The following is a 22,753-nucleotide window of genomic DNA, read 5'->3' as shown; positions in this document are numbered from 1 at the left end:
ACTATGTGCAAAACATTAAGCAAATGGACATAAAAAAAGAACAGGATGAAGGAAGGACAAATTCAGAGGAAGAGAAGGAAGCTGAAGTTGATTGGAAACGAAGAGAAAGGTGAAAAAGTGTAATGGGGATAAAATCATTTGAGGGAAAGCTTTGTAAAGCTGGAAGGTGGTAAAAACTTTGTTCATTGTATGTCTATTTAGCTTTCTGATTTTTTTCTGTTTCTGTTAAAACATTTTCATATCTTTATAATATTTACTTTACAATATTTTGTTTTATTCAAGCATTGTTTTATCTCAACTGCACATTCATTCTGTTCAAAGATTCTATTAAATTTTAAAAATACAAATAGTTTGTGTAAATATAATCGACTCTATCAATGTACAAATGTTACTAAGTGATAGTGATTCATTTCAGTAATAAAATAAAGATAATATGCAGATATTACTAAATATTTATTTCTTCAATTTCATATCATGATTTCTAGCTTCATCAATTCCAAGTTAGTGTATATTTGAATTAAAAGAATGTCTTTACAACTTTTACATAAGATGTACTTATGAATATTTATAGAATAACTAAATATATTTTGATATTTTTATAAAGTTCCCATATTTTGATGCTCTAATTCTTTCCCAATTTATGTATTGCATTCAAAATTTTATTTTTCAGAGTATTTAATACTGATACACTAAGATTCAGTGAGTTTCATTTTGTCTGCATTGAGAATTCTACTGCATGGCCTCACATTTTGTAAACCCATGGGAATTTAGAATTTCTCTAGGTTTTTACTATCGCAAGATATGTAATCTTCAATATATTGTGCAGACACGTGCTGCATAGTAATATTTTGATCAAGGATAGAGTGCATTTTGATAGCATTACTGTAAGATTATAATGGAGCTGAAAAATCCTAAAGACCTTGTAGTTATTGTAAAGTGGTAGTGCAATGCTTTACTAATTAGTTGACGAAGGTGTAAAAAATTCTGTTGTACTGCCTTTTATATGAAAGTATAGCACATACAATTATGTAAGATGCATAATGCTTGATAATGACAATAAGTGATTCTGTTACAAATTCCATTTTTACTACATAATTTTTATAGCTATTTAAGACAGTATGCCCAAACGCACTTTGTGATGCTAACACATAGACAGAATCATCTGATGACACATTTTTCAGAACACACCTGTTAATAAGTGACACATCACTAATTCCTTATGCATGTGTGGGAGTTTTTGTTTTCTCATAGATCTATGAATGCACAATGAAATCATCTAGGAAGTTGACATTATCTGGTTTTTAAAGTTTTTTACAATACCATGGATTTCCAATTGCATGTGTTTAAATCTAAATTTTTGTGAGTGATTTTTTCCTCCTGTGACATGATTTTAATAATCAGTCATTAAAGTTTGGTTTATTTAAATTTTCTGCTCATAGCCTTTATCAGTTTTTCTATGCCATCTTTTTAAAAAGATTTACTTTATTCACTTTTGATGGAAAGGCAGATCTACAGAGAGAAGGAGATACAGAAAGATCTTCTGTCTGCTGGTATACTCTACAAGTGGCAGCAGCGGCCAGAGCTGAGTTGGAGCTGAGATGATCTGAAACCAGGAGCCAGGAGCTTCTTCCTGATCTCCCACGTGGATATAGGGTCCCAAGATTTTGTGCCATCCTCTACTGCCTTTCCAGGCCATAAACAGTTAGCTATATGGGAAGCGGAGTAGCCCATATGAGACACCAGTGCATTCAAGGCAAGGATTTAGCCATCAGGCTATCGTACCAGGCCCCATGTGTTTTTAACATGTGGAAATTTTAATACTAAACCATTTTGCTTGTCTTTTTACATTTCTTGTGAAAGTCTTATAGTCATATCCTATGGTTTCACTTAATTGATTAATTTTGTCTCACACATGCAAAAAAATAACTGTTTAAATATAATATAGTCGCATTTATCACTTTTTTGTTGTATTCTCCACTTTTTCCCAACTTCAACACCATAGACATACATCTTAACTACTTAAAAATTTTGCTTCTATTATTTGGACTTTTGTGCTGAACTTAATTTGATTTATGATGTAAGGCTGTAATTTGCTTTTATTTTTTTCTAAGCATAGCCATTTGTCTGTCATCATTGACTATTAGAATTAACAGTTTTTCCACATCTTCACTGAACTCCCTTATCAATTCCAATAGTATGTAGCCTCTTTTGAGTGTTTGTCAAGAGTAATTACCTTATTTATTATCAATAGCTTCTTTGAACCGTCATTTCCAATTTTTATATTTCTAAATTATTTTTAAAATGTATTGAACTGGATAGAAGTGTTCATACAACATAAGAGAGAGTAGTGAAAGTCAGCATTCTTACCTTGTTTCAATTTTAATGAAATCTGTTTAACAATTCACAATTACAGATACTGAGCGTTGTGATTTCTATCATGCCTTTTCGTATTATGAGATAATCCTATGCCTTGTCTATACCTTCTTGGTACGAATTTTAGTATTCTTATGCAATGATTTCTCCATATCCGTCGACAGATTCCCATTTAAATTTCTTCTTCAACTTGTTTTGATAAATTTATGAATTATTTTCAAGAAGGCTATTCATCCCTGGAATAAAGCATCTTACTAAGGGATGATTGTATAGATTTGTGGACTCATTTGATGGATTTAGTACTGTGACTAGAAATTCCTGTGGTCATAGGTAAAAATTTTCATTCCAGTTCTGATGCTTGTTTAAATTATTTCTTCAAATATTAAATGATTTCACCAATAAAATTGCATGTGTCATTTATTAATTGGTAAGTCACTATTTAAGTCAATTATTCCTTATAGATAGCCTAATTTTCTAGGCATTTATTTATTTATTTATTTATTTTTGAAAGGCAGATGTATATAGAGAAGGAGAGAAAGATCTTTCATGTGCTGGTTCACTCCCCAAATAGCTGCAATGGCTGGAGCCGATTCAAAGCCAGGAGTCCCCTACGAAGGTATGGAGTCTTATGGAGTTGGGCCATCCTTTTCTGCTTTCCAAGGCCACTAGCACAGAGTTGGATTAAGGGTGAAACAGCCAGGACATGAAATGGCACCCATTTGGGATGCCAGTGAAGCAAGATGGAGGATCAGCCATTAAACTATCAGACCAGCCCCGGAGGCATGGGTTCTCTTTTACTTCATTTTTCTTCCATCTTTCTGATTACCAATTTCCAAGGCTATGTGTAACAGATTATAGAAAATAATATGAAGTATTAATCTTCCATCGTGTTTTTGTGGCAAACCTAGAAGTGATACATACAACCTCTGCTTATATTTCAGTGTTTGAAATTCAAAACATCATCATAGGAGATTCTGGGGAAAATAATTTAGTTGGATGGAAAGAAGAGGAAATCAACTTGTTGATAAATAAGCCAACTGGCTATATCCAGAAAAGACTAGATTACATTCCTCTAAAATGCAAAATAATTTTTTTCTCCCTTTTTATTTGCTTTTTTTTATTAATTATTTTGTATTATGTGACAGTTTCATAGGCTCTGGGAATCCCTCCACCCCTCCCCAGTCCCCTCCCCCCTGGTGGATTCCTCCACCTTGATGCAGTATTATAGTTCAAATTCAATCAAGATTCCTTGCTTACAAACGTATACCAAGCATAGAGTCCAGCTACTTATTGTCCAGATGAGTTGAACAGTTTCTTGGGGAGACCATTTCTGGTCCGAAGTTAGAGCTGGTAGAATATCATCCCAGTCAATTAAGAGTCCCAATATAACATCAACAGCAATTTGCAATATTATAGAATTGACATGGTTTTGAGTAACCTGTATGTTAAAAAAAAAAAAAAGAAGCAAGTTCTTAACCACAACCTATGATTTGCTCATTGACATTTCAATTTTAGTTTATATACAGGACCAGCTGCTATATACCTTAAAATGGTTATAAGGAACCATTCAGCTGTCTCGTGTCTATTTCATTTTAGTATTTAGCTATTTGTTGTGTTGAAGTATAATTTTGCTGATCTTGGCAGATTTTAGGATAATCTAGACTGGTTTGTAACTCTAACAAGACATCTGTCGACAATTAAGGTGCAGAACATTTTTTGGGGGGGGAGTGTGCAGGAAAATCCTCAACACCATGGTGAGGAGTGACTAATCTTTGTGTCGCACCCAGCGAGGCATGAGCCAATCCACGCCAGCTCTTTCCTGTCAGATTCCAAGCTCTACTTTTTGTTGTTTGTCTATTTATTTTAGGTTTTTTTAGTTTGTATGATTGTTTGCTATGAGGGGTTTTTGGAGCGATCCCGATGGTTATTGCGAGGGAGAGTGGGGGTCCAGAGGTAGAGCCAGGCTCGGACCAGAGAAAGCTCTCCTCCCTGGTCCCGAAGGACATTTATTGTTCTGTTTCTGCGGACCGCTCAGGGCTTCTGGTTGAAACCAACATGCACACCTATGTTCATAGCAGCACAATCTACAGTCGCAAAAACCTGGAAGCAACCAAAATGCCCATCAATAGAAGACTGGATAAGAAAGCTATGGTTCATCTACTCTATGGAATACTACTCAGCTATTAAAAAAAAACGAAATGCAGTTATTTGTGGTCAAATGGGCCCGACTGGAATCCATCATGCTAAGAGAAATGAACCAATCCCAAAAGGTTAAATACCACATGTTTGCCTTAATCTGAGATGAAAAGATGACAACTTGAAAGATAGTACCTGTATATTGTAATATTAGTGCAATCTCTAACAACCTGTATCCAATGCAATAAGATAATGCGATATAATTTATAAACCAACAATTAATGTCAGAATGCTTAAGATCTACATCAAAAAACTGTAAAACCTACTATACCCTCAATACACTATGTTAATCTGTAATGGGGAGAGAGTGAAGTGAAGTCTTTCACGACCATAAAAAGAGTGAGGAAAAAGTACAATATAGCCTATCAAGATCAAATCTGGTAATTCATAGACAACAGACTGAAAGCGGCACTCAACAATAGTAAAACTACTATACCAATGCATGAGGGGGGAATCGGGTGCGATCCTGACAACCTCATAACAGGTGGTCATGTGCGTGGAGCAGGGGGCACTCCAGAGTGGAGCAGGTGGTAAGGAGGAAGCTTGGATCCCAACCATGAAGACTCCCAGACCTTCACCACAAACTATTAATACGAGCAACAAGGACTATACCCCAACTGCCAAGGAGGCCACAGGGAATTGGATGCCCTCGGAGGCCGAGTACTCTGAGGTCACCCACTCCCAACCGGAGCTTCCGCAGGGGATGGAAGAAGTCCAAACACTACCGTGCAGAAACCAATGTCATATCCTTAACTTTTGTTTTATCTCCTTTTTAAGAAAACATCCATCAGTTGCAAGTAAACTGCTCAGTTCCTTAAGGTGCCACATGAGTGTTACTGCTCTGAGCCTGATAGAAATAGTACAGGCACTGCACAATTCTACTGAGTCCTCAACAAAAGCATAATGTTATTATATACCCAATAAATCTTCACATCAGCTGGTAACTTTACTGTTTTCCCATACATGTTTTCTTCAGTAAGATGACTGGCAAAAATCCATTTAGGCACTGCTGTCTTTGCAGTATATTTGAAAGGCAGGTGGTCATCCCATCTTCCATTTCTGAATTAAATGTGTAAGAAATGTGAATACAGGGCAGCAAGTGAGTGGGTTTAGGTGTTTGGTGAAACAAGATGAGAAGGACTCTTATATTACTCATCTACTAAGGAATATATTTCCATCTGTTTATGCTAACACATCAATCTGGTGGCAAACACTGCAACTGAGATAATGTATCCAAATTCACAGAAACCTTGCTTAAATGTAAAAACTTGATGTAATATTAGTGTTTTGAGAATACGTGCAATTACATTTTCAAATATTAGAACATCACCCCTTCCCTCATAAAAATTTTAATCAAAATTTCCATTTCAATAATTAATCAAGAGTTTATTTGGGCTACTAACTTTCAGTCTCCCAGTGGGAAAATAGTAAGTAACCATTTGGAACATATTTATTTTCTTCTTTGTTTATCTTAACAATGTTTTAACTCAAAGATCTTCCAATTTTATTACCATCCTACCATGTTAAGCTTGTTTCCAACCAAGTGTCGTTGCAGCCTTGTCTCCAAATGTGGCCCATATGTTTACATAGCTGTTTATTTTCAAATACTGCCTATATTAGTCAGTTTTTGGTTTCTTTAACTACAACATTCAAAAGGAGCAATTTAGGAAAGAGGAAGATTTAATTCGTCTTGGTTTGAAGGCCAACAGTCCAAGACTAGTTAACTCTGTTATTCTGCATCAAATTAGGAAGATACAGAGGAATGATCACAGAGGGAAGACATGGAAGATACCTTCTGATGGCTCCTTCCAGGCTCTAAAGACGCCTAATAGATCTTCTTTGCAGATGCCACAATTAGGTCAAATCTCCACATTCAGCCTATGAATCTATTAACAATTGACACAAGAATTGTAGCTTCAATGTCTCCATAAGATGAGGGAAACAAAGTCAAAGTGAACCATAACTCAGATACCTTAATTCATTGTTTGCCTCTTGGAGTGCACATTTATTTCATTAGCTAAAATTGATCTCATATTTCATCACTTCTACTATGTCTTTCCTCTCTTCCATGTAATAATTTTCCACCTAATCCTAAAACAAATTAATGAAATTCTCAAAATGCAGATTTTCCATTTTACTTCAGAGTCCTTGGTGTTCTCATACCCTCTTTTAGCTATACTGCAGGATTTTCTTCTTGCTGTTGTTGTTAATTAAATTTTGTTTATTTGAGAAGAGAAAGAGAGAGAGAGAGAAGGATCCAAGTATTTGTGCCACTACCGACTGCCTCCCATGGGGTCACGATCATGCCCATGATTCCTTTTTATCTTCTCACTACCTGAGGTGACATAGCAGCACCAGGCTTTCCTGTTGGGATGGGGTGTGGGGGTGTGGGGAAGGGAGGAGATGGCTCTGTGGATCCAGGATGGGGACAGGGGAAGCCTTGTGGGGATACCTGCAGAGTATAAGCCAAATGGACAGTAAAAGTAGGTCAGAGACCCCGTGTCAGCCCATAAGGGCTCCAACTGTTGTCCACAAGCCTTCCCTGCTGAAGTGAGTCTTCAGTGAGAGCCTTCTCACTTCTTCCAGCTGTCCCTTGGTCACTGCATAGCCAGCCAGCTTAGGATCTTCAGCACTCTGAGAGCTGAAACTCCAACCCTTCCTGCTTAGACACACTGCCAGCTGGGGCCTAAGCTCGGTCCTAGACAAAGGGCACTTGATACAACTAGTAGAAGGTTCTGCCCTCATCTCTCATTCTGGAGGCTCCTGTAGTTCTAGAACTCTCTAGTCTTCCACCGGCTGGTTGGAAGGATCATACTCTTTTTGTACTTTCCTAGATTCTGTAGCATTTACGTGTGGCCATATTTTAATTGTGTGTAGATTTCTAAGAATCAACACTACTTGGTCTCCTGCTTGTCTGACTCCTGAAGCATCAGGCCTTGTCATACTGTATTGACTGTGTATGTGCCTTTCACCTTGAGCATGCTTCAGGATTTTTTTTTTTTAACCACAGAACTTGAATACCTGAGGGAACCAGAATTCAAAGTCCTATGCAACCTTAGACAGGAGGGGATAAGAGTCTGTCCCTGACTGGGTATTTCCAGAACCCCCGGAGAAGCTGGAATCAGTTGGCGAGTGTTAATATTAATGCTACCAGCACCTTGCCAAAACTGAGCATGTCAGAGACCCTTCGAAAGTGAATCCCATTTACGTTAGAGGGTGACTTCCCCATTGTTCACTGAGTCTGAGTGGTTTCCTCAAGCTGTCACTTTCTAGCCTTTGCCAGTCTAGGCCTAAGAGGGCATCGCGGGTGCATGTGTGTGTGTGTATGAGCAGTTTGGAGTATGCTTGCTCCCCAACCCCTGGATGACTCCCCTGTTCTGACCCTGATGTCTTAGGGGCAGCAAGGACCCTGCCAGAGTCCTTGGATGCTTCCCCAGCTCCATGTGGGCTTTACAGGCAGGGACTGAATGCAAACAAACTACGGTCCATTTCTAGTACTTTCCCTTTTGCCCTGCCACCCAGTTCCAAATGGAACCAAGTTGAGTGCATCCCTGTTGGGTGTTTTGTGTTGAGACTGGCTGAGACGAGGAGACTCTGGTTGACCATATTATTATGTGTCAACAGATTCAAGGGCATGACCACCTTGATCTGGCCCTGTGGCATGCCTGTGTATGTGTGTAACAGGATTCTGATTGTTAGACTGTAAATGTAATGCTGTTCCTATATGGGAGAAGAAAAATTAATATAAAGAAAAACAAATAAAAATCTATTTAAAGCAAAAAAAAAAAAGACACTGTCAGATACTCCATTGCTATAAAACATTTAATTACTTATATAACTTGATTTAAATATATCTTTCAACATAGGTATAGATCAAGATCAGTACATTGTAAATAGGTATTTAGCACTCAACTGTTCAAATATAAAGATCATTTATAACATTTTTTAGTTTTCATACTGTAAATACTAACACTACGGACGATGTACGTTTTTCTGGGGCCCCGCCTCTTGAGCCTCCCAGGATGCACTTGGAAGAAGCCGGATTAAAACTGGATGGAGCAGCAACTGCCACTTCATTACTGGATGCAGGTGTCCCAAGCAACAGCTAAATCCTCTGTGGCACAAAGTTGTTCTTTAACTGAATTTTTACATTCCTAAAATAGAACTGGAGAGGCTCTAGAAGCAAAAATAAAAGCACATGATACTTTTCAAGTGGTTTACAAGTCTACATCATGCACTTAGTCCCTTGGAGAAGCTAAGAAACCAGTGTTTTAATTTACTCACACTGTATTTTAATTCAACAGGGAAATATGGTAAGGTATTCTCATTCCTCAGAGTAATATTTGTGTTTCTCAGTAGTAATATGCAGTAGCATAACTTTCTAATGAAAATGTTAAAGACAAATCCCCACACAAGGAACATAGAACAGATGGAAATATGCTACTTCCATACTTTCCGATCACTTACTGTATACTAAATATGATTTCATAAAGCATTCAGAGATCAATAACAAAATTGATTCTGCATTCATATGGCTTATCTGAATACCCAAGAACACACACACACACACACACACACACACACACACACACACACACACACACAGAGTTCAGTTCTTGAAAGTGAATAGAAAAGGGTCTGGCCTTGTGGTACAACCCTTTAGGACTTTCTGTGCAATATAGGCATCTTGTTTCAGAACTCCAGTTTGAGTCTAGGCTGCTCTGCATCTAATTCAGATCCTTGTTAATCTGTCTTGGAAAAAAAGTGGATAACTGCCAAATATTTTCGAGAAGTAGCAGAATTGGATGTTTTTGGCTATCCAGCCCTATCCACTGTGCCTATTTTGAGAGTAAACCAGCAAATAAAAAATTCTCTCTCTCTTTCTTTCTCCCACTCCCTCCTCACCATGTGTTTCTCTGCATGCCCCTTTCTCTGACACTGTCTGTAACACATAAATAAATACATCTTAAAAAAGGAAAGTGAAGAGAGAAATAATTTGAGATTGACCAGAAAAGAAGTGTTTCCACCAACTATTTCAAATGTAGAATGAGTATATGGTTGAAAAATGGTCCTGGTCTTTCACAACTGTATCTCTTCACATTTGTCACTCTTTTCTCTAATCTATTTCTCTATTTAGGTAGCTGCAACATAATGTTCCAAATACTATCTCTGTCTCCGTCAGCCACTCTTCCAGTTCTGTTAGGATCGAACAAATTTCCTTTAAGATAGAATCAATATTTTATCTTTGGATATCTCATGCATTTCCATATAACTTTATTTTTAAGCTTCTTCATTGTTTCCACAATGTGTAAGCTTCTGAAAAGCTTAATTTTATCAAAGTTTTAAGTCACTGACATTTATCATGGTCTCTGTTGCCTTAACAAATGATAAAATAGTTTCCAGCCAAATTAATAATGTGTAAATTCATGAGAGAAATGTGTTCTGAGATTAGCCTTCCCAGCAATATATGTTTACATGTATTTCAATGTTTCAGTATTAATGAACATGTATAATGATATTACCAAGCACACACTCACATCACCAGTGTAATATGAATTTAAATATATAGCAAATATGCACAGGTGTATATTCACAAATTCACATGTATGTGTAGGTATACTTAAACACAAGCATATACATATATATTTATAATTTATTTCTATATAATTTCTGTATATCACCCATAATATCAGATGTGATTCACTCAAATTTTAGTGTTTTTTTTTTATATTGGGCTCTGCATGTCATTTTATCTAGACTTACAATGGTTACATAACAATATTTTCCCTATCAATGAAACTAGTGATTAGAATTGAATCTAGTTAAAAGACAATACACAATATCTACCACATCTGATAGAAAGCAACGAGTTAAACAGGTAAACTTCTTAGTCAAGACTAAGAGAAATCTGAGTATCTAAAATTTTCGGTTTTTGTGATTCATATTTAAATATAAGACCCAGAAGCTAGCCCTAGTATGAAACACTTTCTGTCAAGAGACTGCCTTTCTTTCCAATGAATAATTTAAAGTGCAACTTTTTTCCGTGCTAACTGTCTTATATCTTGGCAGTAGGCATAGTATTTTAAGAATTTATATAATTTTGAATATAATTTAGTTAATGCCATAAAAGCAATTTCTTTGCTATTGAATTATAAGAGAATGCACTTAAGCCACTGTGACTAATGATCTAGTGGTCAGCAGAATGGTAAATTACCTTTTAACCCTATTTCAAAAAGAATCTCTGCTTGTAATCACAAGGCAGTACTATCTCTCTCCCGGCAATTAACCATATGATACATTTGGTGTAGCTTTCACAATAAAATAAATAAATAAGTGAAGCATTCTACTTGAGAAAAGTAGATAAGGAAACAATGATGTTAAAAATGATAATAATGACATTTTTGGAAGTAGAGTACTAATACGAATTGTGGTTTTATCATTTAAGTTTGTGAATAAAACCTGAGACTATTTCCTAACGTAGGACTCTAGTCCCTCCGGAGGTGTAATCACAGCTAGCCCATGATGGATGAGTTACTAACTTCAGTGTGATAACGGATAGCTTTTATAAGAAACCAGGGAATGCAATGTGCAAGTGGATTCCCGATTCTCCCAAGGGAAAATCAATGTAAGGCACAGACAGGAAGAGTGTGACTCTCTGGCTGAGTCCAGAGCACACAGAGCTTGCAGCATGTGGTGGAGAGAGTGTACACACATAAATCTGCAGACACTGTTAGCTCTCATGGAACATGTAAATTTCTGTTTTATGAAAGATTTCCAGCATGTGGTGATGCAGCATGTTCAGTGAGAGCCAGTTTTGTTTTGTTTTCCTAATTCCCATGAAGGCGATACTCTGGTTTCTCTTCAGATCATATAAATCTTTTGCCTTTTACTAATTCCCATGAAGGTTTTGTTTGGATGGTTCCAGGCTAACACCAGAGAGGTTGCATGATAAATAATAATAATAATAATCAGCTCTAAATATCTAGCAAATACTTACAGCTTCCAAAAAGAAATTGTCAATGGGAGCTGGTCCATTAGCACAGCAATTTCCTTCAGACCCTGTCATCTCCAATGTATATGTATATGTATATGTATATGTATATGTATATGTATATGTATATGTATATATTGTCTTGGCCCACACAACTCACAAATGTTACTTATCCATAGAGTTACAAGTTTTACATTTCTTAAATGTAAATAACAAGGGATGTTACCCTTCTGAAATGTTTTGCTATCCATTTCTGAGGTCTAATTTGTCCAATTTTTTTCTCTTAACACCAACACTATCTGACTATGCAGTACTTTTATGTCATGTGTTCAAGTGGTATTAGTTCTTCAGCTTCCATTATGTTTGAAAAAAAATATCTATAACCAGGCCCAATTTTGATGGATTTAAAGAACAAGTTATTTTTTTCACTCACAAGGCTGAATTTGAAACTGAATGATTTAAGTATTTGGGGCCTAAACAACCCTAGTCTTCCAAGACTCTGTTTCTGGTATCTCCGATATCCTCATGCGTTGTCCACATGTGTACTGTCTGCTTCTTCTCTCCAGCTTGGTGGACTCAGGCTAGTCAGAACGAGTATGCTGTTTTCTAGAACTCCAAGACCTTACAGTCTCAGAGAACAGAATAAGGAAACAAATGGTAATTTTTAACATGACTCAATTCAGAAGACTCAAAGTCCTCCAGTTCTATTGTTGTGAGCTGAAGTGTTCAGGGAGGTTGAGGAGAAAGCCTTCTTTCTAGTGGTAGGAATGTTAAGGAATTTGTAACCTTGTTCAGAAATTACTACACAAGCAAACTGTCACAAACACAGTTGAGTTGATAAATGGAAAGTTTGGGAACTGGAATGTAGACTCCACTTGCTTTTTCTTGCCAACATAACAAGAATAAAACTTATGTAGACCTCGTATACTATACAATGTAGTACATGTTTAATAAATATTCACTCTTGCTTTTGGTTTCCCTTTTACATATGGCTAATAGCAGACACAGTGTTCATTTAAATTCCTATCCAACTGCCTTCTTGCTTTCTGTCTAGAGCACAAGTGTTGAGATCACACCACTTACTTTCAACAGACTTCAGTACCACTTTGCTATTGAGCTTATTGTACCACTTGGAAATATACAGGATCTATGTAGAAATACATGACCTAAGTTACTGATAAAAAATATATCAAAATATTAATATTGGTTCTCACTAACTAGTAACATAATCCATTGATCTATGAAATCGCCTATATCCTTTTGTTTTGTGCCAAAGAGCAAATTTTAGATGTTATGACATAAAACAATATTCTGTTTTTTCTTTATTCTTCATATGTAGGTCGACATAGTTTTCACTGGGTATATATATATAATCTTCATAGTTTGGAAAACATTATTTATAAAGAATGAAGAAATTCTAAAAAGACATAATTTTTCTAAAGATGTGGAAATGACATTTTTTTTTTCTGCAAGTACAAAAAATCAGGGTAGCACCTTTAAGCTGCAAAAATCTAGTAGGTCACATTTATGGAAACAACTTAGCAAGGAACATTCATTTGAATGTGAACAGGCTTACTTCATGCTATCAAGAGCCAGGTGTATATTATCTCTGTGACTCCAGGGGCAAGTATTGGCCCCTCGGGAGCTTTAAAAAACATAAAAGCAAACTTTTAGCAATGGAAAATGTTCATTTAGAAGGCAGTGGAGTTCTAGTTTGACACAGCTGGGTTGTTTCCTACAGTTTATGTGGATGATAATTCAATGCCAAAGATGAGCAGAAAAAAAAAAAAAACAACAACAACAAAAACAACGTTCACTAGACCATTCTGGAGGGCATTTCTTGACATAATTCCTAAAAGAATACTGGAGCTGGCCACTGTATTTATGAGAACAGTGACTACAAAAATAAAAGTCCATACATTTTTTAAAATAGATTCTTGGAGGCTGAGTCATTGAAATGAACCCATTTCAATAGTTCAAAAAATTTCAAGTTCTTAACATATAATGACTGCCAGAATGTTTCTAGAAAAAGCCTATTACTAATGCTTAATAAACTGTGACTATCAGTGCAGATTTTGAAGATGGATTTAAGAATCCTGCCTTCTATCTTGGAACCATTCAAGTCAGTGAAGACAGACCTAGCACAAGGTACAACAGAGATGTGACATCTGCTCTAAGAACACTCACATGAGCAAGCCAGTTACTGGTCTTCTTTTAATCAAAGAAAACATTACTTTCCACCAAAGAAACATTTCTGCCATAGAAATGTTTTATACAGCAAGTGAAAAACTTGTCTTCAGCCAAAATTTTAAATTATTATAGAAATATTAAGCTACCAAAATCTGTTATCGCAAAATGATTTATTTACTCAGATTCCTTCTTTATCCACCTCATTGGCAAATGCCTTCTTACTGCTCTGTACAACTGATTTTGGATGTTTCAAGGAAGACTTACGTGATCTGAAAAAGCTGTCCATGTCATATTTTTACCTTCTTTATGATACTATTCAATACTCAGCATCTTCTCTCAATAAATTTGGAAAGAAATACCAATTATCTAGGCATCATCCGTTCTAATATTAATCTTAAAGTTAAATAACTTGTCTGTTAATCCCATGAAATGTCTCTAATTACAATGGAGATTTTTAGTTAATAGAGAATCTTGTGGGAAGTTCATTTCTGACATTCTATAAAGCAGTGTTTCCAAAATCTGCATTGTAGGCGTATCAGCCAAGTATGTGTCCAAGATCTCCTGACATAGCCTCATCAATCCCCAAGGTTGTGAGCTCATCAGTTAATTAGCAAGGTGAACACAGTCAACTAATGTTTTAAACCTTCAAGTTCTGTTCAAATATCATCTGTTTCATAAAGCTTTATTCATATCAGCATCTTCTGTAGTTGTGACCCCATAGGAGAGGCAGATGTCTAGTCTGTTCTCATTACTTTAGCTTTTTTTTTAAGCTGGTTATATATAAACTAAAATTGAAATGTTAATGAAGTAGTCACAGGATGTGGTTACGAACCTGCATTTTCTAACATACCCGTCACTCAATACCATGTCAATTAATCCCATAATGTTGTAAACTGTTGTTGATGTTACATTATGGCTTTTAATTGTTCGGAACAAAATTCTGCCAGCTCTGCCTTTAGACCAGATCTGGACAATAAGATGCTGAACTCTATGCATGGTACCTGCTTGCAATGAAAGAAACAAGACTGGATTTGAACTATAATACTGCAATAAGGTGGAGTGATCCACCATGGGGGGGGGGGAGGACACGGGAGGGGTTGGGGCAACCTCAGAGCCTATAAAACGATGTCATAAAATGAAATGCAATTTAAAAAAGGCTTATACGCTGAAAGCCAAAAAAAAAAAATAGTCTGTGTTCTCAGAACACCTTGTGTGTTCTTCTTTGTAGGGCTTACAACACTGTATTTTAATTAATAATGTTTCATGAACTCCTTATATATTAGGTTGCTGCTCAATAAAAATATGTTGAATGCATAAATGAATGTATCAAAATAGGTCAATCTAGTATAAAACTAATCCATAAAAAACAAAAATAGATGGAGAGAATTTTGTAACTAGATTTTGTAGATGAGGAAAAATACCAAGATAAGCAACATGATTTAAAATTTGAAGGAAAGTATGAAAGACACATTTTCTAGAAATGTGCTATTCACCTCCTGGGTTATTCTGGCATATTCTGTCGGTAGGCAATTCATGAATCTGGCAAGCTTGCCTTTACTGCTCATGCTTGGGTACTTTTCCCCTTTTATCACTTCTCTCTGAGTGATGAGAGGAGGAAAGGAGCCATAGAAACCTTTGAAATGTCATAAACCACAGAAAGCCAGTTATAGTCTAGCTGGAGAAAACAATGTTGCAGGCTAGAAGCAGACCATGAAGCCATCAAACATGTACAAGCAAACCAATTTAGGAAAAAAAAATATATACGTGTACATATATCATGAAAAATGCATTTTCTCAGTATGAGAACAGCACCTTTTCCAGAAAGTTTGCTGTGTAACATGTATCTGTTTTTACCATTTGGAAGCTGGCCAGAATAAAAAAGCAAAGCACCAGTCCAATGAAAGGAAGAATGGTCTTTTGATATTGCCAACCATTACCAGGTAGGGGAGTGCAAAGAAACCAATTCTCTCAAGATTTATAGTTATGTCTAGCTTCTTGACTCAAGCAATTTGAAAAAGCTTCAGAAATATTAGTTTATCCGAACTAATCCAGCCCTTGACAAGCCTGTAAAGGAAGCATTTTTAAAAGTAGAGATAGTATGTATATATTGTTGGTGTTGAATCCTTTTGATTCTAATTTTCAATATCTTCTGAAGGAAAAATTATCCTAACAAACCTATAAACAAGTCACTACTACATAAGGTATGGCAGTGCATTGTATTGAAAATAGATTTTATGCTTATTGTCAATAGTTCTTTTTATTTGTAACCAAAGTATGAAGCATGGGAATGGGGTAGAAAAACACTTCGTTTTTAGATTAGTCAAAAGAAATGCTGAGCCCCTAGATTCAGAGAATCCCCTTATGGGATGGGAGGGAGTGATAAATCACACAATCCCTTAAAATTATAATTGCATTTTCTACCAAATTCTCTGAAATTATATCATTTAATGTTTGTAATGGTAAAGAACTTTATGTTAGATCTTTATTGAGAAGCTAAGTAAGTATTAGCTCAGCACATAAGAAGCAGAAAGCAAATATCCATCAAATACCTCATGTGTGCTAGACCCTTTGTTGGTACCAGATATGTTATTAAATAATTTAAAAGTCTTCATCATAGATTCTTTCAAGAAAAAAAATACATCACAAACAGGTAAATAAAAGAATACCAATGTCACTCAGCTTTCAAAAAGATATAATGACTTAAGCTCAATCAAATGTCATAGATTAGTAAACTGGATTAAAAAATAAAACCCATCTGTTTATTATCTGGAGGAAACACACTTCAACAAAGATCAGCGGAAACTATATCACATGGGTTTTGTTGTTTTCTGTTGGTTTCATCTCTTCAAAACACTTTCTTCTGGTTAAATCATTCAATGACTCGTAGATCATGCAGTGGCATCATTTTCTTCAAGAAGGTTCTTGATTTTCATTTCTTCAGCTACATGTTAGTCATTTAACAGCATGTTATTTAACGTCTTGGTGTTGCTAATTTCTTTTTTCTACCAGATGTTGATTCTATTTTGTGGCTCTTCATTTAAGGGGATGTATAGTAGCTGTGTAATGGAGACTGTCATATCTAGTAACATGTCATTTAACATCATGGCATTGTCAATTTCTATTTTTCTTTCTATTGTTGATTTTGTGTCATGACTTTTCATTTAAGGGGATGTACAGTAGCTGTGAAATGGAAACTAACATCCAGATGTGAGGATGTAGTGTGGTAAGCATTTCTGTTTCCAGGAAAAGATGGACTTACAATGAAACTGTTTACTATGTCTTGACAATAGGATTCTGGACTCTCTGCCATTGTCCATGCCCGCAATGATGGACATATGACTGAGTATGAAGAACTATACTTTAGTAATGATATAGAGGAACTGGGGGGGGGGAGGGAATTGGGGAGGGGTTAAGGGAATATGGAGCTGTATCATAAAATGATAGCAATGATAATAAAATGTTGAAAAAAAGACTGCCAAAAAAAAGATATAATGATAAAGGACCAGTGCCTGTGATTCATTAAGTTAATCCTCTACTAGCACTGACATCACATATGGGCACCATTTGTAGTCCTTGGTGCTCCACTTCCAATCCAATTCCCTACTTACGGCCTGGGAAAGCAGCAGAAGATGAGACCTGCGAGATGCTCCTGTCCCCTGGCTTTGGATTGGCACAGCTCTAGCCATTGCAGCCATTTGTGGAGTGAAGCAATGCATGGAACACACCCTTGTCTTTCCTTCTGATTCTGTAAAATTCTGCCTTTCAAATAAAAGTAAATAAAAATTTAAATTTTTTGTGGTATGTCATATGTATGTACATGTATATGGCAGGCACTAAAAATAGAGGATGCAAACACTCAGAAGGTTATTGGTGCAAATGTTTATTTTCATATTATGCAAACTGTTTTAGTCCATTCAGGCTTCAGTGACAAAATTCCATAAACAGGGTGGTTTATAGCAAGAGAAATCATTTACTTACTCCTCTACAGCCTGGAAAATCTAAAACCAAGGTGTTGGCTGATTTGGTGCTGGTGAAAGCCAATATTTTCCTAGACAATACCTTCTCTCTGAGTTCCTGCATAGGGAAAAGGTCTAGCTTGCCATCAGGAGTCTCTTTTAGATGGGCGCTAACTGTATTCATCATCTAATCATCTCCCAGTGATCCCAGCTCCAAATTGCAAATATTCAAACTATAGCATATACTCAGAAAAAAACCATTGAATATGATTGGTGTAAATACTAACATACCATTTTAATCCAAATGTGATCATTTTAGCATTTATTTTAAAAATGACATTTCACTGCACATTTTATTCTAAAATTCATTGTGGAAAGTTTGTAGGGTAAGAGAAGTCATGATGGAAAGATATGAGTTGAACAGGGCATCAGAGAGAGAAAATAGCTTCTATATTTATTTCCTGTTTATTTCACTGAGTGTTTTTTTAGCGACAGATATAGTTATTGCACAGATAACCAAGCAGATATGTTAAAATGTTTATCAATGAGCCTTTAACTTAAGTGAATGAATGTGAAGACATAGGATACATTTGCCTATGAAACATTGTTTTCATTCTGTAGCCAAAAGAAGCAGGTAGGTTTTGGGCTCAGAACACCATAGTTTCAATAAAAATTATTTTTCAGCAATTGTGTTTCAGATTAAATAAGTGTTCAATCCATCATTTAGCCCTAGCAGCCTAAAGAAGACTGGATTTGCATGTGTCGTGGTCTTTCACAGACTCTAAATAGCGGAAGAACTCAGTAGGGGCAGTTAATTGATTCCAGTGAGGCAGTTAAACATTCCAGGCTTTGTGTTTACTGTGAAACCAACTATCAAGTGCATTCTCTAAGCGGTTTTAATATCATGTGTGACATATATATCACATTTTGTGAAACTTAACAAAGCAAAACAGTATATGTTCACATGATACACAGATTGGATGCCCTTATGTTGGATTCTGAAATCAGTAAAGGTTGTGACTCATACTAAATAGTTGAGTTTTTGGAAGAAATTATTAAAGTTAGATCTGTGAAAAATGCCTGATAAGGAGCAAAACCTTTTATTTATATGTACCAAAAATATTTGCTCATTTAATAAAAGGAGAACTCCACAAAACACTAAGAAACTCAAATTATTGGTAGTAATTACACGTGTGTGGACATGTGAATATCATATCTGTTTATCTATATATTGTAGAATTTCCCTAAATACTGCTGTCTCATACTTTTCTGAGTATGATATAAGATGTGGTTCAGGTGGGTAAGGCAGTTGAGAAATGTCAAAATGCCCACAGTTTGCTAGAAGTGAGGTCAATAGTAATTGATATTACTTTTAGTGAATACAGATAGATACAACTAAAAATGCATCATCTGACAAAATAAATGATAAAGATTGATCTGATCCCTGCTAATGCACCTGGAAAAGCAGCAGATGGCCCAAGTTCTTGGTTCCTGCCTCCCATGGGATAACTCATATGAATTTCAGGTTCCTGGCTTCAGCCTGGGCCAGACCCAGGCATTGCACTCCTTTTGAGGGACAAAATGCTGCATGTCTCTTTCTCTCACTAAATCTGCCATTCACGTAAATAAACCTACAAAATACATCCACTTGAAATCTTTGTTGCTGAGATAGCTTCTAATGGATGATACAAAGCAATCAGTAGCAAGCATATTGTAAAATCTTGTATCTCCAGTTAGAGTTTTATAATTCAATATGATATTCAGAATTTCTATATTCTGTTGTATTTTGTTTATGGTAACATAACAAAGAACACATTGCTTATGTTATAGTATCTTTTGTATATTAAATAGTTTTATATTTGCACAAATAGCATCATTTTATTTTGTATTAGTACATAAGCACTTAAATAATTCACACTGCAACCCAAAATATTTCTTCATTATTAGTAGTTTAATGGCTTAAAATTTTTGAATCAATAATCTCATTTCCCACTTTTTAATGAAAACTACTTTCAAATGTTGAGAATTGAAGTTTGAAATGTCAAGAGTCATACATCTGGATTAATGAATTATTTTAAGAGTCAGACATCTGTAATATTAAGATATTCTAAATGTCCTGATTTTCTTGGTTTTCTCTGAAAGTGCTGGAACTATTGGACATACCTCTCTTCTAACTTGTTGCTTCAGGGCATGTTGTCAATATTGGACATGAAAAGGAAAATTCAGGAAAATTTAGAATCTTCCCCACCTGTGTGCATCCATCTTTTATAAACAAATTTAACCCAGGAATGCTCCCCAGAATGATGATCTTCAGAAACCCCAGACTAACATTCCTTCCCTGACCCTGAACCCAGAGTGAAAGCATTCTTTCATGCTTCCATTTCTTAATCTTTGCCTCGTAGGAAGAATACTCAATATATAGCACCTTTTCTGAGGATCCACTGTGTTCTGGTGACAGAAAGGACTGCTGAGAGGGCCCGGCACAGTAAACTACTGGCTAAAGTCCTTGCCTTGAACACACCAGGATCCCATATGGGCATCGGTTCTAATCCCGGCAGCTCCACTTCCCATCTAGCTCCCTGCTTGTGACCTGGGAAATCAGACAAGGACGACCCAAAGCCTTGGAACTTGCATCCGTGTGGGAGACCTGGAATGAGATTACTGTCTGCTGAATTCGATTGGCGCATCACCAGCCATTGCGGCTCACTTGGGGAGTGAATTATTTTTATGGAGATAGAAAAGCTTAATCAGGGCATCAGTCAGTAACACCCCCACCACAATGATCATCAAGCTTATGAGCAATTTTGTTTTGGGAACAGGCAACACTGAAATTAAAGCAAAATATCAACTATGTGCTTTTCAGCAGCTATTCATAATAGCTAACACTGATGGCAGCTATTTTTGTAAGTCCTTGAACATATATTGACTTACTTACAATAGAGTTTGCACTACTGTTGTCTTCTTTCGCTAGGGCGAAGGTCAATTAACTAACTCATCCTGGACAACTGAGCTAGACAGCAGACAACCAAGGGTTCATATCCATACAGTTTAGAATTACATGAGGTCATTTGGTTTCTAGAGAATATAAACACTTAATCATGGATGGTGGTTTTAGGAATTTCATGGGCAACATTTTACAAAGGGTATTCCCTGATGAAATTTTGGAGTAACAGTGTCCATTTTCCGATTTAGAAAAAAGCAAATAAACAATATTTTGACCTGTACACTTGTCAGTTAACAGTGTTAAATGGTGTTACAGAGGCTCTAAGGAGTTCGGAAGTGTAGACATGTTACATTTTAAAGTCATTACTAACAGAAATCCATCTGCTCTTTAGCCTTATTAAAATCTGTGCAGCTTTGGATATCGGCATTGAGAAAAATCCAGCCTATACATGGGCTTGAGAGAAAAATCAAAGATAAAAACTTCTTTCCAACCTTCACATCTCACCTTCTAATCCTGTGCATCTTACTTAACTTAATTTTAAACCATCATGTATAAATAATGCTTCTGCTACATTTTTATTTCAATGTTTCCAATTTCTTTAGCCACTATTTTAGAAAAATCACCATTATAGTAATGATACCTGGATTGCATAACTAGAATGATGATTCTAATTCAAATAACAAAACAATTACAACACATTTTAATTTAATCAGTGTTATATATTTTTGTTGTTGGTGATTCTGATATGCTGATATTCTGCTAAACCTGGAGAATAGGGAAGGCATCATGATACAGTGAGTTCAGTTGCTGCACAGTATTCCCACATTTCATATCCCATAGCAAAAAGCCTGGAATTGAGTCCCGCTTCTACTTCCAATACACTTAAACTGGGCTGCATCCTGGGAGGTAGCAAATGATTGCTTAAATGCTGGAATCTCTGCCACCTGCTGTAAATGGATTTCCTAAGTCAGAACTTTGGCCTGGCCTTGTACTTTTTGATATGGGGCAAGGAGGCAATGAGAAGGGAATGAAATCTCTCTCTCTCTCTCGCTTTCTCTCTCTCTCTTTATCTCTCTCTCTCTCTCCTCCTCTGCTTATCACTCCAACTTTCAAATCATTAAATATGTATAAGTTAGAGAATAGAATAAATAATTTAACAAAGCCCTTGTGCAGTCTTTGTGGTTCTGGATAATCCATCATTTTAGATGTGGAACATAAGCCATGTGTGTTTTTCATCATCATATCTTTATTGTGTTGTATCATACGTATTTCAACAAAATTTTATGTATATTTTTCCTGACCATTGCATGTTTTGCCATTTCAGTTCCTCCGAAGATATATGACATCTCAAGTGATATGACCATCAATGAAGGAACCAATGTCACTCTCACTTGTTTGGCCACTGGGAAACCAGAGCCTTCCATTTCTTGGCGCCACATCTCCCCATCAGGTAATGTTGGAATAATTCAGTGTTGCTTGTGCACACCATCATTCTTCTGTAATCTCACTTCTCAGAACTTAAGATGTGATTTTTCAAATACTGTTTTTTTTTTATGAGGTAGAGACCATTATTTTTATACCTCTTCTCCATACCTAAAAGCATTGTAGTGCACAACTGTTAAAATAACAAGTTCGGTTGTAGCCCAGAAAAAAATCTTTGTCTTGTAATTTTTATTCAAAGTTAGGCTCACTTTAATATGCTAAATGATAAAATAAAATTGATTGAAAAATGTTTAAAATGAAAATGTTGCAAAAGGACTATCCTCATTTAAATATAAGAGGATCTATTCAATCAGTATTCACCTGTTATCAGGCCAGCATGAACTGCTAAAGGACCCAGTGGAGAATGAAATTACAGAAATTTTGAGGTTTCTGAGTCTAACTTCAAACTGTATTTCAGAAACAGGATTTGGGGATGAGAATTTAACTCACACGGATTCTAGAAACCCAAGAACAGGTAATTTTTCCAAGATAACATAGATAAGTGAAAGTAAGGATTTCCCATGTTTCTGTTATAGTACATATCTTCTCAGAGAGATAATTTTAGGAATACAGTGAAAATGATCAAGCCTATTCATAGTTATAGATACATTTCTAACAAAG

General features: G+C 36.0%; 1 protein-coding gene across 1 annotated transcript in view; it reads left to right on the top strand.

Annotated features, from left to right (window-relative positions):
* NEGR1 (neuronal growth regulator 1) overlaps positions 1-22,753 on the top strand; it is an 856,411-nt gene that overhangs the window by 473,965 nt on the left and 359,693 nt on the right. The window contains exon 3 of the mRNA XM_012930450.2: positions 21,975-22,100. Within this exon, the coding sequence (XP_012785904.2) occupies positions 21,975-22,100 (126 nt within the window). The remainder of the gene's footprint in view (positions 1-21,974; positions 22,101-22,753) is intronic.

Source organism: Ochotona princeps, chromosome 2 (assembly GCF_030435755.1).
Source record: "Ochotona princeps isolate mOchPri1 chromosome 2, mOchPri1.hap1, whole genome shotgun sequence".
NCBI lineage: Eukaryota > Metazoa > Chordata > Mammalia > Lagomorpha > Ochotonidae > Ochotona > Ochotona princeps.
This window is presented reverse-complemented; position numbering and strand designations above follow the sequence as displayed.